The sequence below is a fragment of the Podospora pseudopauciseta genome, assembly GCF_035222475.1.
Source record: "Podospora pseudopauciseta strain CBS 411.78 chromosome 2 map unlocalized CBS411.78m_2, whole genome shotgun sequence".
Taxonomy (NCBI): Eukaryota; Fungi; Ascomycota; class Sordariomycetes; order Sordariales; family Podosporaceae; genus Podospora; species Podospora pseudopauciseta.
This window is the reverse complement of record NW_026946663.1, coordinates 2,868,771-2,885,929: the sequence shown is the minus strand read 5'-3', so window position 1 is coordinate 2,885,929 and position 17,159 is coordinate 2,868,771. Positions and strand designations below refer to the sequence as shown.

Sequence of the window (17,159 nt, the reverse complement as noted above, 5' to 3'; positions counted from 1 at the left end):
AGATTCGGCGGCTCGCCAATAAACAAGCACTAAGCTGATGATTTGCAATCCGATTCATTTGGGTTTCAGCATTTCTATCCGACTTTTTGTGGGTTCTTTTATCTGTGGTGGTACCTTTTTCGTCCGAAAGTTTTTCAGAGCTGTCACCTGAACTATGATATACAGTTCATCTGATCATCACCGACAGACAACACCATTGAGCTACTTGCACTATGTGCGGTGTTCATCGAGGACCGTGTTTCAGCCCACGCATTTGTGCGTGGCAGTCGAGCTAACTCACAATGCCCTTTGAGGTTTTTAATCAATATTCCACGGCTATTTACTTATAGGCATCTTCGCTGTCTGTGAATGCCTTTGTCCAACGTAGCAGCCACCATTTTTCGGTCCACAATGTGCCCAGCAGCACTTTGGTTTAGGTTTTGAACATGTATTCAAGGTATGTGGTGGCGTTCAGTTTTGTTAAGATCTTGTTCGAGAAGACGCGCTTGTGTCTAGTAGCTATGATGGCCTTCGGCAATGGCTTTGGCCTCTGGATATATCCCTTGTTCACCCAATTACGAGTGCCATCTCGTTGAATACCCTGGGCAATACTCACTCGACATGCTATTGTCTTTACTGACACTGTGAAATTTGACGGACACTGTTATCAAAGTCCCAAAACGCCACAATTCGAATTCCCTTCATCAGCATGCTCCATCAATTAATTGAATGCCTCAATCCGAATTGTATTGTTGGTCCACAGGCTGCTCCCACAGTGAGCATGGGCGAGTTCATCGGAAGTTTGGTCTGACTCCTACAGCTGGAACGTATTATTGTTAACGTGTTGAATGAGAGCAAGTTGCTCTTGAGTTCGGACTGGGTCAGAGACTGAGGTATTCAACACCAAGGTGAATATCACAACCAGGACCCACTTTGGGAGTGAACATCTTCGAGTGGCACCAACAGATCTCGAGCTTCTAGGATATATATTTGATCACTTACTTGAATTCTATCTCCTATTCTTCTTGAGGAATAGACTCCAACCAGCCAGCGAGGTTTCTGACAGCAAAGCCTCGTCTGTTCACACCTTCACACCCAGTCTCTCAACACTACATAACCCATCTCATCTTCCACATCCTTTTCACACCCTCTCTCCGTCACATCATCCTCATCACATCATCTCCTTCACGGCATCTTGTTCACATCTTGACGGCTCACTACCCATCCAACAGCTTCATTTAGGCTGCAGCCATAGCACTGCACCTCCACAATATCGTTCAAGCAAAACCGAAAAGCCTTCAACATAATGAACAATCCAGGAAATCCGACCCGGCACATTCCGATAGGTTAATACACAAGTTTCATGGGACGCCATCCTCTTGTCAACTAACATCTTATAGGTACCCAGGTCAAGACTAACACCACTTGGGCAAGGAGAGAGTTCCAACAATGCTCAAGCTGCCAGTGGAAGGGCTGAACCTCGCCAAACAAAGCAGAGGGCTACCAGGTCCAGCAATTGGAGAGAGATATACTTGTCTAGAAGCATCATGCCCCAAGTGTTGGATTAGGAAAACCCTAGGACCCCTCCCAATTCTAGCCCTCCCTATACGCTGATGTCACCAGCTTCCTCGGATGGTAGCTGTTTTGGAGGTGCCACGCCCCATGCGGGGATTCTGTCTTCGACCATCCCATCTCCAACCCTCACGAACCCCTAGAGCGAGATCACACCATTTTTCAACCGCCGAGCAGTCTTTCGTTCAGCAATTCTACCAGCACGACCAGCCCTTGGCCGATCATTTTTACCAGGCTTCACATCTTCCCAGCTACCAGCTAGACCTGCTGGCCAACCCTCAGTCTTACCAGGCTGAACAGACCACCCCTTACCAGCCAGCCGAGCCGAGATTGCCTTCGGTGAAACTACCAAGGTGACTTTACCAACCCCCATAACCACTCCGCCACGATCGATCCGAATGAGTCTTCATCCCTATACTTGACCCATCTCCCACCAGACATCACCGTGACCACTCTCCTCGATACCATCTGCCTCAGCGTTCCCGAGCTCGACGACCGCATCTTTACATGCTGTATTCGACCCCCTTCTCCGACTCAGGGGTATCACCACGCGGCCGCAACAATCATCACCTTTTCCCGAGCCGGTGCCGAACGGCTTTGCGATCGCATCAACAACCCGCCATTCCTTAGCATCAACGGAATCAGATACAACTGTATCTGGAACCGCACAGTCGCCGAGCCGCCCGAGATGAGGGTTCCTGAGCATCATTCCAGGGTGTTGCTCATCAGTCTCCGATCGGCCGAATTTGCTGGCTTTGTCTACAGGTTGGTTCCCCTGTTGCAGAGGCAGCATGGTGGAGTGAGATTCGAGACCTAGGGCACAGGGGATGACAGGATGATTGTTGTTGAATGGATCTTGGGCAGCTATCGGGGGCAGGCAGGCAAGGTGAAGGAGGTTATTTTATTCATCGGGAGGTTGGAGGCATGGAAGTCTACTTTGGGGTTGATCCTTGCTGTCGGGGGAGTCAGCCGGGGAGTTTCTGGCGAACGGGGAGGTGGGAACCTTGGGTGGAGGGGCCTGGGAGGGTGAGTTAAGGCGGGAATCTGAGCTGTCATAAGCGCCATGTAAGGCGAGTTGGGTTTCAGCGGAAGTTACGGTTATGATTTATGGCTAATGGCTTATGGATTCATGAGTCTGGGGTGGGTGGGGGGGTAATGGAGGGAGGGGAGGACTTGCAAAGTCGAGGGGTTTACAAGGCTTCACCAGGACGTGATCTTCGAGCGAAGCATGATGATGACTTTATGAGTGGAGACGGTCCTGGACGGATGGGCAATGGTTTTATGCTTTCTGGGCAGATTCAAGCGCTATAAAGGGACTTGATACCGCAGCGCAACAACGTTAATGCCTAATGAGTTTGGGACGACAATGGGGAGGAGGTTTAGGGCGACTTACTGGATTTTTTACACGGAGCGATTTCTTCCTCCGTGACGCTTTATCTGGGCATGGTTATTGGAGAAGGGTTACTACATAAGAGTCATGAGACTAATCGTCACTCTCTTCATTCAAAATCATGTTCCCTCTCCTTGACGTGTGATGCAATTGTAGTATAAATTGATCGCTCAGATACCTACGCAAATTAGTCATCTTTTCATTCACGAAGTCAGAACGATGCGTCATTTATGATACCCACCCCTCTTCTTGTTGCCAACCAAGTCAACCGCCACTCACGCAACCAGCACCTACAACAATCAGAGTAGATATAATCCCATAATCGAACCATCTCAACCACATACGACCATAGATAGCTGAAAGCTCGGGATCCCGTCCGCTCTCCCCTAGATAAACAGCTAATCGCAATGTTATCTTCTGGGATGGCTTTTGCCCCACTTTTCCGCTCAGTCAGCGCCCAAACGTTTTGGTTTCCGCAAAAGGCTCAACACCACCATTTTCAGCAATCGCAACGGACCGCACCGTCTTGTTGGCTTCACCCCTCTTGATCTCACGCCGCGGCCTCCCATCATGGCCGGCATATTTCGGGCCCGACAGAGGGCAGTGCGGTATTTTTGGCTCTTGCTTGCCTGGCAATACTTATCTTCCCCGCTCCCACCTGTCGCCGTCATTGCGCGCCTTCATCGATTTTGCTGTCGTCGTCCTTGCGCCCCTTCCTACGGCCTGCGCTGTTCCTACGATCTGCGCTGTTCCCACGACCTGCGCTGCTCCCACGATGGTTGATCTGGACGCTAGACGTCGTCGCGCTCAGCAGGGCCCCCAAGCTACCGGCGTAGTTCCCTCCTACTCGCGAAAGCTTGGCCCTAGGGTCGAAGATGATCGCATCCGACTCTGGCAGCGATGGAACTTATAAGCCAGGCAGCATACCTTGCGGTTTATATCTAATAAAGTACCAGTTACCATCGCGACGTCACAAACCACCCTAACCCCGACAGTATATGGGTTAATCTCTGCCGCAACTGCCCGAACGCTATTACCGAATGTCAACGCTTTCTCGACGATTATATTTTCACCTCCGTCGTCACTCGTCTGACCTTTGACCTAGCAGTTATGAAGGAGGTCCAAGGCATCACTACAATACTTACGATACGGGAGTACTAAAAGGCTTTTATTCTGGAAGCGGATTATCGAATTATCTGTCCCAAACGGGAGGAAGACCCAGATAATGCGCTATAGTATAATCTTATTCGTTTACCCGGGCAGCAAGTAAATAAAGGGAGGGCTGTTTTACTTATTAATACGGTTCGTACGAGCCCCTTCACCCGCCTCCAATAATCGGTAGTCTATGCAATTTAACAGCTAACTCCTTTTTAGTAGATCGTTAGAGAACTAGCTGCAGGTTATAAGCTCTTACCGTATTAGACCTTTGTAAAAAAGGAGGTAATAGCTGAAGATATTATATTGGTACTAAGTACTTTATAAGTACGGGCGAAAGACATTAGCTATAACGCCTTAATAAGGGTTACCTTCTACGCTACTTTTCTTTTAGCTAGTTTTAGCTTTCGCCCCGGAGTAGTAACTAGGCTCTTATATAATTAAGTTCGCCTAGGTCTTATATAGGATCCTTAGAACCCCGCCGAATATAAAATCGTTATAGAAATTACCCTTCATTAAAACAAACAGCGCCTCTAAATATATATAAACCAACGTAACATATACGTTTATCCGCTCTCTCGTATATATTTAGCTACTTATCTACTCTAATGTCTCGTTCTATATAGTGCCTATACTATACCGATTCGTTTACCTTATTATATTTATTGCGGCTTAAGCGCTTTACTATAACGCATTTAGCACACCGTTTTCCTCCTTTAAGGAGCTGCTTCGGCGACTACTTTTCGGGGATAGTGATATTCTTTAGCTTAGCTGGAAGCCTTAAATGGTTAGCCGCAATATATTTAAGTTACCCTATTACTAGTATCGGCATTTATAGAACTTAATATAGAAGGTTGCCGGTAACCGGACCTCGCTGCAACTATACGTAATTCGCGTTAGTGCCGGAAGAAAATATAATGGTAATTATTAATAATTTTTATCTCGTTTAGTGCCCTAAACTAATAGCTTAACAGGAGTCCTTAGCTTTACCGTGCGGAACTATATACTTTCCTATACCTTAGATGTATTTTTAGTAAGTTATTAGCCCCGCTAAGTTCGTTAAAACTTAATAGCGATAGCGTTTAGTTAGCTATTTAACTCTATACTTTTTAATCTCCTCCGAACCGCTAGTACCGGACGAAATAAAAATGCGCCTTTATACCCCGATGCGGCTACGCTATAATCGTTCGAGTAGAGGCCCGACGTATGTAAAGCCCGCGCCGAATATAATAAAGTCCGCTAAACGTACGGGGCAGGGTTAAAAGAATACCGCCGATTACGGTTTTAAGTCGAGTTCCTCCTTAAGGAACTGTCAAAATAAATAGTTAAGCGAGATAGAAAGTTATATTTCGAACTTATTAATCGTTTAAGAGTAAAGGGAAAGGTTACCACCGATCTTATCCCGTATCCGCCTCCCAACCCGCATCGCTCTCAGTATTAGCATAGCTTATACGTAGCTACTAAGATTAGTAAGTTTTTTTATCGTACTAACTCCGGAAAGGACGATACGTCGGCTTTTAGGGTTATATTACTTAACTTTTTAGGGAACTAGATAGGTAAAGGTAAAGTAGTTTTGGCTACCCGTTTACTAACCCCGGAACTAAAGCCGAGACCCTAGTGTCTCCTTTATCTTCGAACCTTTGCTCAACGCGCGCATCTCACCAAACATAACACGAATGTTCATGTCGCAAAAGGGACCTTCAATCTTCCGTTCCCGTGCCCTAAATGTCCTCACAAGGTTATAATCGCCACACCTGCAGAATGGAGCAACCATGTTAAGAAAACTCACGGACGGCACTTCACTCCAAACCTACCACGAGCTTCACGATTGCCTTCCATCCAGCCTTCTTCTCCTACTGCCGGTCGAGAACGGTCAACACGATGCCTCCTTTGCCCTGGTCTATTTTACCCTAGTCGAAGCTTCTCAAGGCATCTTAATCGCGAACATATCAGAGCAGGGGTTTTCGAAGAGTCGTTTCCATGTGGTCCGTGTAAGGATGCGGGCAACCACATTATCATCGAGGGCCTTGGCATGTGGCGGACTCATGTCGTGGAAGTACATGGCCAAGATCCCCAGACCGGTGACATTCTTAGTCCTATAAAGCCAGAGGATACTGTCTTCGGCCATGGGATAAAACGAAAGGCAGATAGCGAAGTAGCCCTGCCCTCCAAAAAGCAACGCCACGGACTTCAAGTCATTAACTTGCCACGCGATGCATCCCAATCCTCCGTGGAGCCTCACGACTTTAAGCTTCTTATCGATCCCAGTATTTTTTCTCTATAGATCCGTGTATTGGTTTATGTTTTAAGTAGTTGAAATGCATGAGCTATCTTTGTATGATGCATCTGTTTTGGTATGTAGTCGCTAGCGAAATCAACTTCCGCTTTTCTCTTACATCTTTCTAGCGCGCGGACCATTTGTGCATCTAACCATCCACACCGTGTGCTCTCACACGCGCTTGTGTACCCGGCAGGATATATACGGTATTACATTAACGGAGATTACAATGACCGTTAGCTAAAAGTGGCTGTAGCAAGAAAATACGCATTTGATGAGGCTTCCTAGGTAGCAAGTCTTCAACTTGTAGCGCCTATTTCCAGTAGTCACGCTAGCAGTATAGTCCTAGGTGGCAGGACGGCCCTAGGCATTGCGTTAGATTATACACTTCATGCTAGATGGATGGCTGGCTGTAGGCTTCTTCGGAATCAAGCTGTATAGCTCGCTCGGAGAGTATCTGTTCAGAGATGGACGAAAACACTCGCTTGGGACCCCGTCGTATTCCGCGACCGGCTAGTATCGACGTATTTAAACGACATCTGGATTCTGAGCCTCTTCCCGGCACGATATAGTTTACACTATATCTGGAGCTGCCTCTCCAGGGTATCCTACTAGATGTCCAGTTTATTAACCGCTTAATAAGATCCCGCTCTAAACGATCCGTAACGGATATTATAATATTAGTTTCTTTAGCTTTATAGGTAGGTGGGTTTTCGTCGTATAGCACAATCGCGCAGAATGTTACTGTTAAATTTCGTCGTCGCTGTTGTTGCTATAGCAACCCTCTTCCCGGTAAGTATCGTTATTTAAGTAATTTTTACCGAAAATATGTCGAACTAGTGTAGCGGGTAGTTTAAAAAGCTTATCTTCCCGGCGAGCCCCGATATAAGTTAATAGTAACCGAGTTTATAGAGTAACTGTTACGGTAGGCAGGACCACTATACTAAACTAACTATAATTATTATTAAAAGCTATAAGTGAGTTAAGCTTGCTAGCTTTACTTAGATTAATATAGTGATAGTATTAGGGCGCCGCGCGCAAATATTATTACAGTAACTAACCCCTGCCATTTCTATATCCGAGAGGCTATAGAACGCCGCGTACGACAGCCTTAAGTTAAAGGATATAAAGCTTATTAGGTTATATATCTTTTAGCCCGCTAAGTCTTTAAAGTGGCTTAATAAGGAGCATTCGGGTAGAGCCTAGCTACCTCCAGATACTAAAATAAACGACAACTAATAGTAACTCGTCCTCCCAGACCTTTCCTGTAGCACGATATAAAAAAAAATATAAAAGAATATAAAAGAGCGGGTTATAACGAACCCCTATCTAGAACCTCTGAAAGGAATATCGGTTAAAGGCACTTTTAAATAATCCTAGTTCGGTATAGCTAAATAATATATAATAATAACTTATTTTAATTACAATAGTCTAATACTAACGATTATAACTTATATTATATACTATAGAACTATCTATTTACGCTAGCTAGTTCCTCTGTATATATAGTCCTTGCGCTAAGCCTAGCACCGTTCTAGATCGATTAACTCGACCCTCGATCCTATCGATACTATTACCTTTAAAGTTAGCTCTTTTAGATCGATCCTCGATCCCACTAATCTTATTTTAATTAGTCCTTACTTATATATTAACGATTAGTCCGTAATACGCTTTTCGCCCCACTAGGTATTAAGCTGTGACACGACGCTCCCTCTTTTAAGCCGAAGTCTCGTCGGCCTAGCCTACTCTCTTACGTTTACTAATACTTATAAATTCCCTCCGTTTTCCCTTATTTCCCTACACTCTATAATATTTAACCGTATAAATAAGGCGCGACCCGGTACTAAACCTCCGTACCCGAAAATAGTAAATCGCGATAAGTTATTTATTTTAGTATTACGATTTGCTACTATTATAAAGCGTACTTATTTTTTTTACGAAAAACGTAGTTTCTCTTATAAGATTTTTCCCTCCGTTTCCGAGCGTTACGCTACTTATATATAGTATAACCAGTCCCTTTATAACGCTTATAGATTATTTATTTAATAGCTCCGCAAAGTTATTACTTAATATAATTAGATAGAGACGGAGATAGTAGAGGCTAAATCTTAGCGCGTTACTTTAAATTAAAAAATTAATTATTTACGCTTATAAAAACAAATATAGTTTAAACGAATAGCTACGGCCGTTTCCCGTAGCCTTAATAGTATAAAAGAGCTAAAGTATATTAAGTAGGAGGAAGCCGCGTTAGCTATATAGTCTGCCTTACCGCCTAGTAACGCTTTTTTATTTCCTCCGGCCTCCGCCTTCCCGGATCCCCGGAGCCGTTCTCCGGCAAAGTTTTCTACCCCTATCTCGCCTAACTTCTCCTTCCTAGATCCTACTTTAGGCTTCGACTAGCCGCTTAATTTCTCTTTAGATTTAAGTATAGCCGGTCCTTCTTTCTTAACCGCGTTAGATACTATTAATAATACGCCTTTTACTTTCCGAAGTACTTAAGGTACGTAATACTACTTATATTTAATCCCTTTTATACTTTTTAACTTTATAATATAGTATATAATACGTCGACTATTACGTTAAAGGCGTAAGTTCGATTCCTATCGAAGTTCTAGCTCCGTTTTATAGTATTTAGCTATAGACCGGGGCTAAATCTTTTTTATTTACTTAGGTTTTAATCGGTCTAAATATCGTTAATAGAATTCTTTTTACTTATTTAGGTAATTAAGGTATACCTATAGTTCCTACGAGTTATTTATAACCGAATATCTTAATTAATTAATTAAATACTTTAATTAACTTTTATTAAACCGTAAATTTAATATCTCTTTTATATTATACTCCTTTTTTTCGTCCTCCGCTACTACCTATATATTAGCCTTTTTTACGTATAGTGCGGGTTCTAAAAGTAAAATATAAAAGGTATATAACCGTAGATATATCGTACTAAGTAGCTTTAATTCGAATACCGTTTCCGATATCTTCCTTTTAACTTTAAATAGTCCTACTTTCCTATAGTTTAGCTTCTTATTAAGTCTTTTAATACGTAAATTATATATAAAAAGGAATACTATATCTTTCCCTTTAAAGTAAGGTCCCTCGAATTTTTTAGTATTATAGTATTTCCGTATCTTTTCCTTTATTAACTTTAATTCTTACTTAAGCTTACCGTAAAATATATATATTTTATTTACTTTAACTTTAGCCCTAGGTACCTTAACCGTAAGTCCCTACCGTAGGTCTGCTTTGTAACCGAAATTTGCGAAGAACGGTATAGCTTTAGTCGTTTCGGTTAGCGATATATTATATACTAATTATACTATAAATAATAATTTAACTTAATCGTTTTACTCGAAATTAATATAATTCCGTAAATATTATTTTATAATTTAATTAAACTATTCTATTTAACCGTCTGTTTAAGGATAGTAAGCTAAAAACGCTTTACTTACTATTCTTAGCTTCGTTATTAACGCTCTTTAAAACTTCGATATAAACTTAGTATCGCGATCCGTAATAAATTCCTTTAATTATATATATATTATTATAATATACTATAATACTATATCCGTTAATTATTTTGCTAATTAGGTCTTTTTATAAGGTAGGAAGTATGCCTACTTAGTAAGCTTATCGACCACCGTTAATATACTATCGTATTTAACGCTAGTTACTATATCCTTAAACTTTAGTAATTTAATAATAAAGTTTATCGTAATTAAACTCTATAGCCGTTTTACTATTAATAGTAGCTTTAGAAATCTATAGGGCTTATATTTCGTAACCCTCGTTCTTTCGTATATATAGTATAATTAAATAGCTTCCTTAACGTCGTTTTTAATCCCTAGCTAATTAAAGTACTATTTAATCTTTTTTATAGTTTTAGTAATATCTATATATTTTCCGAGTTTCGATATATAAATCTCTATTATTAGTACTATCCTATTACCTGGCCTTACATACGCTCGATTCTTATACTATAGTCTTCCCTAACTATCTTTCTAGATACTCTATAGCTCTAACTCTTCCTATTAATATTACTTTATAATATCGTTACTTAACTTCCCTTAATACTTACTAGAAGTAGCCTTCTTACAATATACTATATAATACTTTATTTACGGCTATAGTAGATACTTAAAAGTATTATCCGGCGCCTCTTTAAATAGTAGTAGTAACTCCCTAGGTATATCCTTATAGTAGTCGGCTCGTCGGCTAAATGCGTTTGCCTTAGCGTTCTCCGAGCCCTTTTTATAATTAATTTAGAAATTAAATTCCGAAAGAAACTTTAACTATCGTATTTACCGTACGTTAAGGACTTTCGTAGTAATAAAGTACCGTAGGTTTTTATAATCTATATAGACCTATACTTTATACTTAATACCGCTAAAGTATAGCTTTTATTCCTCGAACGCTTCGATAATAGTAAGTAGCTTTTTATCGTAGATTAGGTAGTTCTAACGTACTCCCTCGAGTTTCTTTAAAAAGAAAATTACCGGGTATAGCTTACCGTTATTATCTCGCTACCTTAATTATCTACCGATCGTATAGTTTAATATATTTACTTTAACCTTAAATAGTCGACTAAAGTTTAGTAATTTAAGTACCGGGTCTTTTAAAATAGCCTCTTTTAGCTTCTAGAAAGCCTACTCCTCTTTCTACCCCTACCGGAACTCTACGTTTTTCTTAATTAAGTAATTAAGTAACCTTGCGATACTTATATAATCCCGAATAAATATTCGATAGAAATTTATAAACTTTAAAAATTCCTTAACGTATATCTATAATTACGGCGTAAGTTAGTCTTTAATTACTGCGATTTTCCTCGGTTCTATACGCACTTTACTTAATAATATTAAATATTTTAAATATACTATTTTTTATATATAGAACTTACTTTTCTTTTTATTAATTAAGAGTCCGGCTCTATATAGCGCGTCGAATATCTTTTATACGTGCTACTTATATTCCTTTAAAATATATAAGTAAATAAAAATGTTATCGAGATAGTATATTATTATTTTATTAAGGTACTTCCGTATTATATAATTAACGAGAGATTAGAACGTCGCGGACGTATTAGTTAGCCTAAATAATATTACGAAATACTTAAAATAACTATAGGGTATACGAAACGCTATTTTCTATTCGTCTCCTTCTTTAATCTATATATAGGTATACCCGATAGGTATATTTAAATATATAAAATATCGTACCTTTACTAATTAACTTTATAACCTAAATATTAATAATAGTAGGTAATTATTTTTTACCGTTTCGTTATTTAGCTAGCGATAATCTATATATAGTCGCAAGCTACCGTCCTTTTTCGGTATAAAAAATATAAAATATCCTACTAGCGATATAGATTCCCTAATATACCCTTTCTTTAGATTCTCGTTTAAGTACTTCCGTAGCTCCTTACTTTACTTATTATTAGTATAATAGACCTTAAATAGCTATAGCTTAGCTTTTTCTTTTAACTTAATTTTATAATCCTATAGTCCTTACTTTAAAAGCCTCTTTAAATATTTAACTATAAAAGTTAAATATCTTTAATATTTTACCGGTACTACTTTTTTCTCGCCTTTCTTTACGTTATTATAATAGGCGTACTTATTAACCTTTAATATCTTTATTAACGTCGTTAACCCTATTTCTTCGATCTTACCGCTTATATCGATAGAATATACTATTACTTCCTATATTTCTTACGGTAGTACCGTAGAAAGTATTTATCCTATATTTTACTCCGTACGTACTCTTAATTTTCTATCGTTAATTAAATACTTTTAAAGCTCTTTTAATCGTAAGTAACTACTATCTCTTTAATCGATATTTAGGTTATAGTCTTTATACTATAGTTGCCTTAGAATTATATCCTTCGAGGGTCCTATATTTATAATATCGAATATAATTAATATTATTTTTCCTTCGATTATAATATTTAAAGGTAGTATCTCTTTATAAACTTTTTATATAAAAAATAATCTTTATATAACGATCTATTTCTTCTTTTTCTTCTATAGTATACGGGCCTAATATACGAATTATAACGAAATTAAGTTCGTTTCTATATTATTATTTACTAATATTACTACCTAAAGATCCTTTTATCGTATAGTAACCTAAAAGTATTTATCTTTCTTACCTCCTTCCTATATAGTAGCGACCTCGCTAACGAACGCTAAATCGTTATTCTATACCTTCGCTTTATACCGATACTTTCGAAAATACCGTTCGTAGTCCGTTAAAGATTAACGGCCCTCGCGAAAGGCCGCGAATCGTTTTCTAAACGGTTATATCGTTTAAAAGCGTCCTCTTACTTTAGGTTAACTAATAATATAAAATCTTTTAACTATACTTACTTAACTTCCTCCTATTTTCCGTCTTTAATATTTATTTATATTTACGCTTAATAGCGATTTTTCTATTTAATTTTAAACGTTTTAATTTAATAATATTATTTAATTTTCTTTCGTAAATATATAATATAATTTAAGCTTTAATATTATTTTAATATTACTTTTTCCCACGAACGTATACTATCGTCTATATTTTAACCGTCTATATATTTAACGTAGTACCTCGCATACTTTAATATAATCTATATTACCTAAAGGCTATCCTTTAGTTTAATTAAATCCTAAACCTTTTATAAAATATAGTCGTTTAAGTCTTTCTATTAAGCTTTTTCTTACCGGGCTATAGTCTTTCTAACTAGCTATAGCTTGCCCTCTTTACTTACTTTGCGTATTGGCTAGTAGCCGTATAGCGATTTACTTTAATAGTACTCTATATATTTATATATAATATATTAGAACTAAAGTACTTTCTAATACTCCGGATATTTAAGATAAAACTATACTATATCCCTCTTATAAAGTATATATTATATAGGTATTAATATATTTCCTAATAACTTCGCAATCCCGATACTAACGACTTTCCTACCTTTTTAGTATTCTTCCTAGCTTTTATATAAAAGCTTTATAAGCTATAATATACCCTATAAAATAGTAATTCCGTATTTACTATATTATTTTTCTAATATCGTTTATTTAATAAGTCTTAACGCAAGACTTTTACTTTTAACGACTTCCGTAATAATTTTTATAATAATTTATATTATTTAATCCCGTAAGGCCTATATTTAAAAATCCTTTTCCTTATACTCCGCCTTTAGCTTTTTTAGTACTTCCTTTACTTTTTAGAATTTTATATTTTTCTATCCGGTATATTAATTAAAGTTTTTTTCGGAACTTACTATTTTACTTTATTAATACTTAATAGCTATTACTTCTATAACCCTCGGTCCCTTCGATATAGTAGTTAATGCGATTTCTTTTTTTTATTCAAGCCGTTTAGGTACCTTATAATCCTTTTTAAAATATTTTGCCTTACCGCAGTTAAAATATTTAAGGTTATCTTTACCTTAGCTTCGGCCTTACGGCCTTTACTACTATATAGCATCGACGTCTATCGGTCCCGAGTATATAGTGCCGGAGTAGCTAATGCTAGGGTATCTCCGCTTACGCCTATCGTTAAAGCGGTTACCGTTAAAGTATCCCCTATAACTATTACCGTAACTACCTTTACTATTATTTTCTTTTTTCTTTATATAATACTCGAATTACCGATCGTCGATCCGTATAGCTATAATAATATACTTATTAATAATATCGGGCCTTATTTCCTTATATAACTTATCCTTTACCTTATCCTTAAAGCTATAGTAGAAAAGCTATATTAACCCTTTATCGTTAATAGCGCTATATAAGCTATCGATCTTAAACTAAGCCGCGTAGTCGGCTACCGAGCGCGTCTAGCGTAGACTTAAGAGTCTACCTTACGCGTGCCTTGCCTTATCGTACTCCCTAAATACCTCCTTAAGCTTAGCCTTAAAGGTACGATAGCTCTCGAAATATTTTATAGTAATCTTCTTTTAATCCTCCGGCTTTTACTTATAATAATCGTTAAGGATAGGCTCGAATTATACAAGAGCCTTATCTTTAAGCCTAATAGCCGCGAAAATTACTTTCGACTCTTCGTTAGTAAACTAGTTTAGATATTAACGAAAATAGGTTTTAAGCTAAATTAAGAACCTTTTAAGTTCTGCCTTTTCTCTTTTATAACGCTCTAATACCGGAAGTTTAATAGTCGACTTAGACGTAGCCGAGATAGCGAAAATCTACTTCCGGGTCTATTAAGCCTCGTCCTCGAGCTTTTTAAGACGCTTAATAACTTACTTTGCGGTAGAGGGTATAGGTCTAGCGGAAAGTCCCTCGGCGCCTAAGCTAGGCAGGACGCTTCCTATCTAAACGTTCTTAGGTCCGGCTATAGTAATAAAAAGACGCCTTTAACTTATTTATAATAGAGTTAAAGTAAATATATAACGTATAACGAACCTCTATTTAAAATCTCTAAAAGGGATATCGGTTAAAAGTACTTTTAAATAATCCTGGTTTAATATAACTAAATAATATATAATAATAGCTTATCTTAATTACAATAGTTTAATATTAACGATTATAACTTATATTATATACTGCGGAACTGTCTATTTACGCTAGCCAGTTCCTCCGTATATATAGTCCTCGCGCTAAACCTAGCACCGTTCTGGATCGATTGACTCGACCCTCGATCCTATCGATACTATTACCTCTGGAGTTAGCTCTTTTAGATCGATCCTCGATCCCACTAATCCTGTCTTAATTGGTCCTTGCTTATATATTAACGATTGGTCCGTGGTGCGCTCTCTGCCCCACTAAGTGTTAAGCCGTAATACGGGTAAAGTAATAAACGAATGTGCTTTAGACTTGGAATAGAAAACTTAGCACTCTATATTTAAATATACCGTACGACTTTCTTACTTAAGTATACCGGGATGCTCTTTACCCAGTACCTTTTTAAATAGCTATAGCGTCTACTAATATATCTGCTCGGCCTCCTCGTACTTCCTCTGCCTATTAAGTATACTCGCGAGGTTATTTATACTAGTAAATGTATCGGGATACTCCTTACCTAACACTTTTTTATATAGTTATAGCGTCTGCTAATATATTTGCTCGGCTTCCTCGTACTTCCCCTGGTTATTAAGTATAATCGCGAGGTTGTTTATGCTGCTAAGTGTATCGGGATGCTCCTTACCTAGTACCTTCTTACGTAGCTGTAGCGTCTGCCGATATATCTGCTCGGCCTCCTCGTATATCCCTTAGTTATTAAGTATACTCGCGAGGTTATTTATGCTAGTAAGTGTGCCGGGATGCTCTTTACCTAATACCTTCTCTCGTAGCTATAGCGTCTGCTAATATATCTGCTCGGCCTCCTTGTACTTCCCTTAGCTATTAAGTATACTCGCGAGATTATTTATACTGCTAAGTATATCGGGATATTCCTTACCTAGTACCTTCTCTCGTAGCTGTAGCGTCTGCTAATATATTTACTCGGCCTCCTCGTACTTCCCTTAGCTATTAAGTATAATCGCGAGGTTATTTATACTAATAAGTATACCGGGATACTCCTTACCTAGCACCTTCTTACGTAGCTATAGCGTCTGCCGATATATCTGCTCGGCCTCCTCGTATATTTTCTGGCTATTAAGTATATTCGCGAGGTTATTTATACTAGTAAGTGTGCCGGGATGCTCCTTGCTTAATACTTTCTTACGTAGCTATAGCGTTTGCCGATATATCTGCTCGGCCTCCTTATATATTCCTTAGCTATTAAGTATACTCGCGAGGTTATTTATGCTAGTAAGTGTGCCAGGATACTCCTTTTCTAATACCTTTTTACGTAGCTATAGCGTTTATTAATATATTTATTTAGCCTCCTTATACTTCCCTTAACTATTAAATATAATCGCGAGGTTATTTATATTAATAAATATATCGGGATACTCCTTACTTAATACCTTCTTATATAGCTATAGCGTCTACCGATATATCTACTTAATTTCCTTATATTTTTCTAAATTAAAAAAGCTTTCGCTTACTTTAAATAGAAGACTTAGTAGCGCCTTTTTATTATCTACCTTCTTCCGTAGTTTAAAAATATATTATATATACGGAAAATAGTTTATTTATACTTTTCTATTATTATAATTCGGAAAAGGAAATATATTATTAAGCCGTTATAGTATTTTAACGGTCTATTCCTTTCGCTTTCCTTTTTAAGTTAATTAGCGTAATATCGATATTTAAACTAGCCGATAGATATCGTAAATATCTAGCTCCTTCCGTTAGGAAATAAATATATATACCTTTAAAGTCCTAATTACATTAATAGTTTTTAGCTTTCCGGCCGGTAGTAATAGAAATTACGGAATATTTTTTTTAGTTAAAAAGTATATAAATTTAAGGTAATCCGCCGTTAGCAGGTTATAATTTAAAATATACTGGAACGAAATTAATTAAATTATAACGATAGGGTTTTAAATACTTTAATATCGGTATCGGTCCTTAAAGTTCTAGCTAAATAGCTTAATTATATTTTTATTATTAAACTTATATAGTTTAAAGTATTATATAATTAAGATTTATTTTTTAATTATATAAATAAACGCTTATTATATTATTAAAAGGAAATTAATAAGAAATTTTAATAGCGCGATAGTATTTACTATATTACGTATTTAATTTCCCTTTAAGCCTTTCTATAATAATTTAAAGGCTTCGTCTTTATTTATTTTTTTAATTAAAATAATATAATTTTTAGGCCCTATTAGTTTAATCGCGATTTCGTAATTTCGTATTATAAATAAAATAAATCTTTTCCGGCTAAATA

General features: G+C 37.7%; 2 protein-coding genes across 2 annotated transcripts; one reads left to right on the top strand and one right to left on the bottom strand.

Annotated features, from left to right (window-relative positions):
* Positions 1–2,239: 2,239 nt before the first annotated feature.
* QC763_0038150 (uncharacterized protein) lies at positions 2,240–2,368 on the top strand (the record flags this gene model as incomplete). Its single annotated transcript, XM_062905588.1, has 1 exon — positions 2,240–2,368. One exon carries the CDS (start codon positions 2,240–2,242, stop codon positions 2,366–2,368), a length of 129 nt encoding a protein of 42 aa, XP_062768658.1.
* A 784-nt stretch (positions 2,369–3,152) lies between these two features.
* On the bottom strand, positions 3,153–3,272 carry QC763_0038140 (uncharacterized protein; the record flags this gene model as incomplete). Its single annotated transcript, XM_062905587.1, has 1 exon — positions 3,153–3,272. The coding sequence occupies one exon, from the start codon at positions 3,270–3,272 to the stop codon at positions 3,153–3,155; it is 120 nt and encodes a 39-aa protein (XP_062768657.1).
* Positions 3,273–17,159: the final 13,887 nt, after the last annotated feature.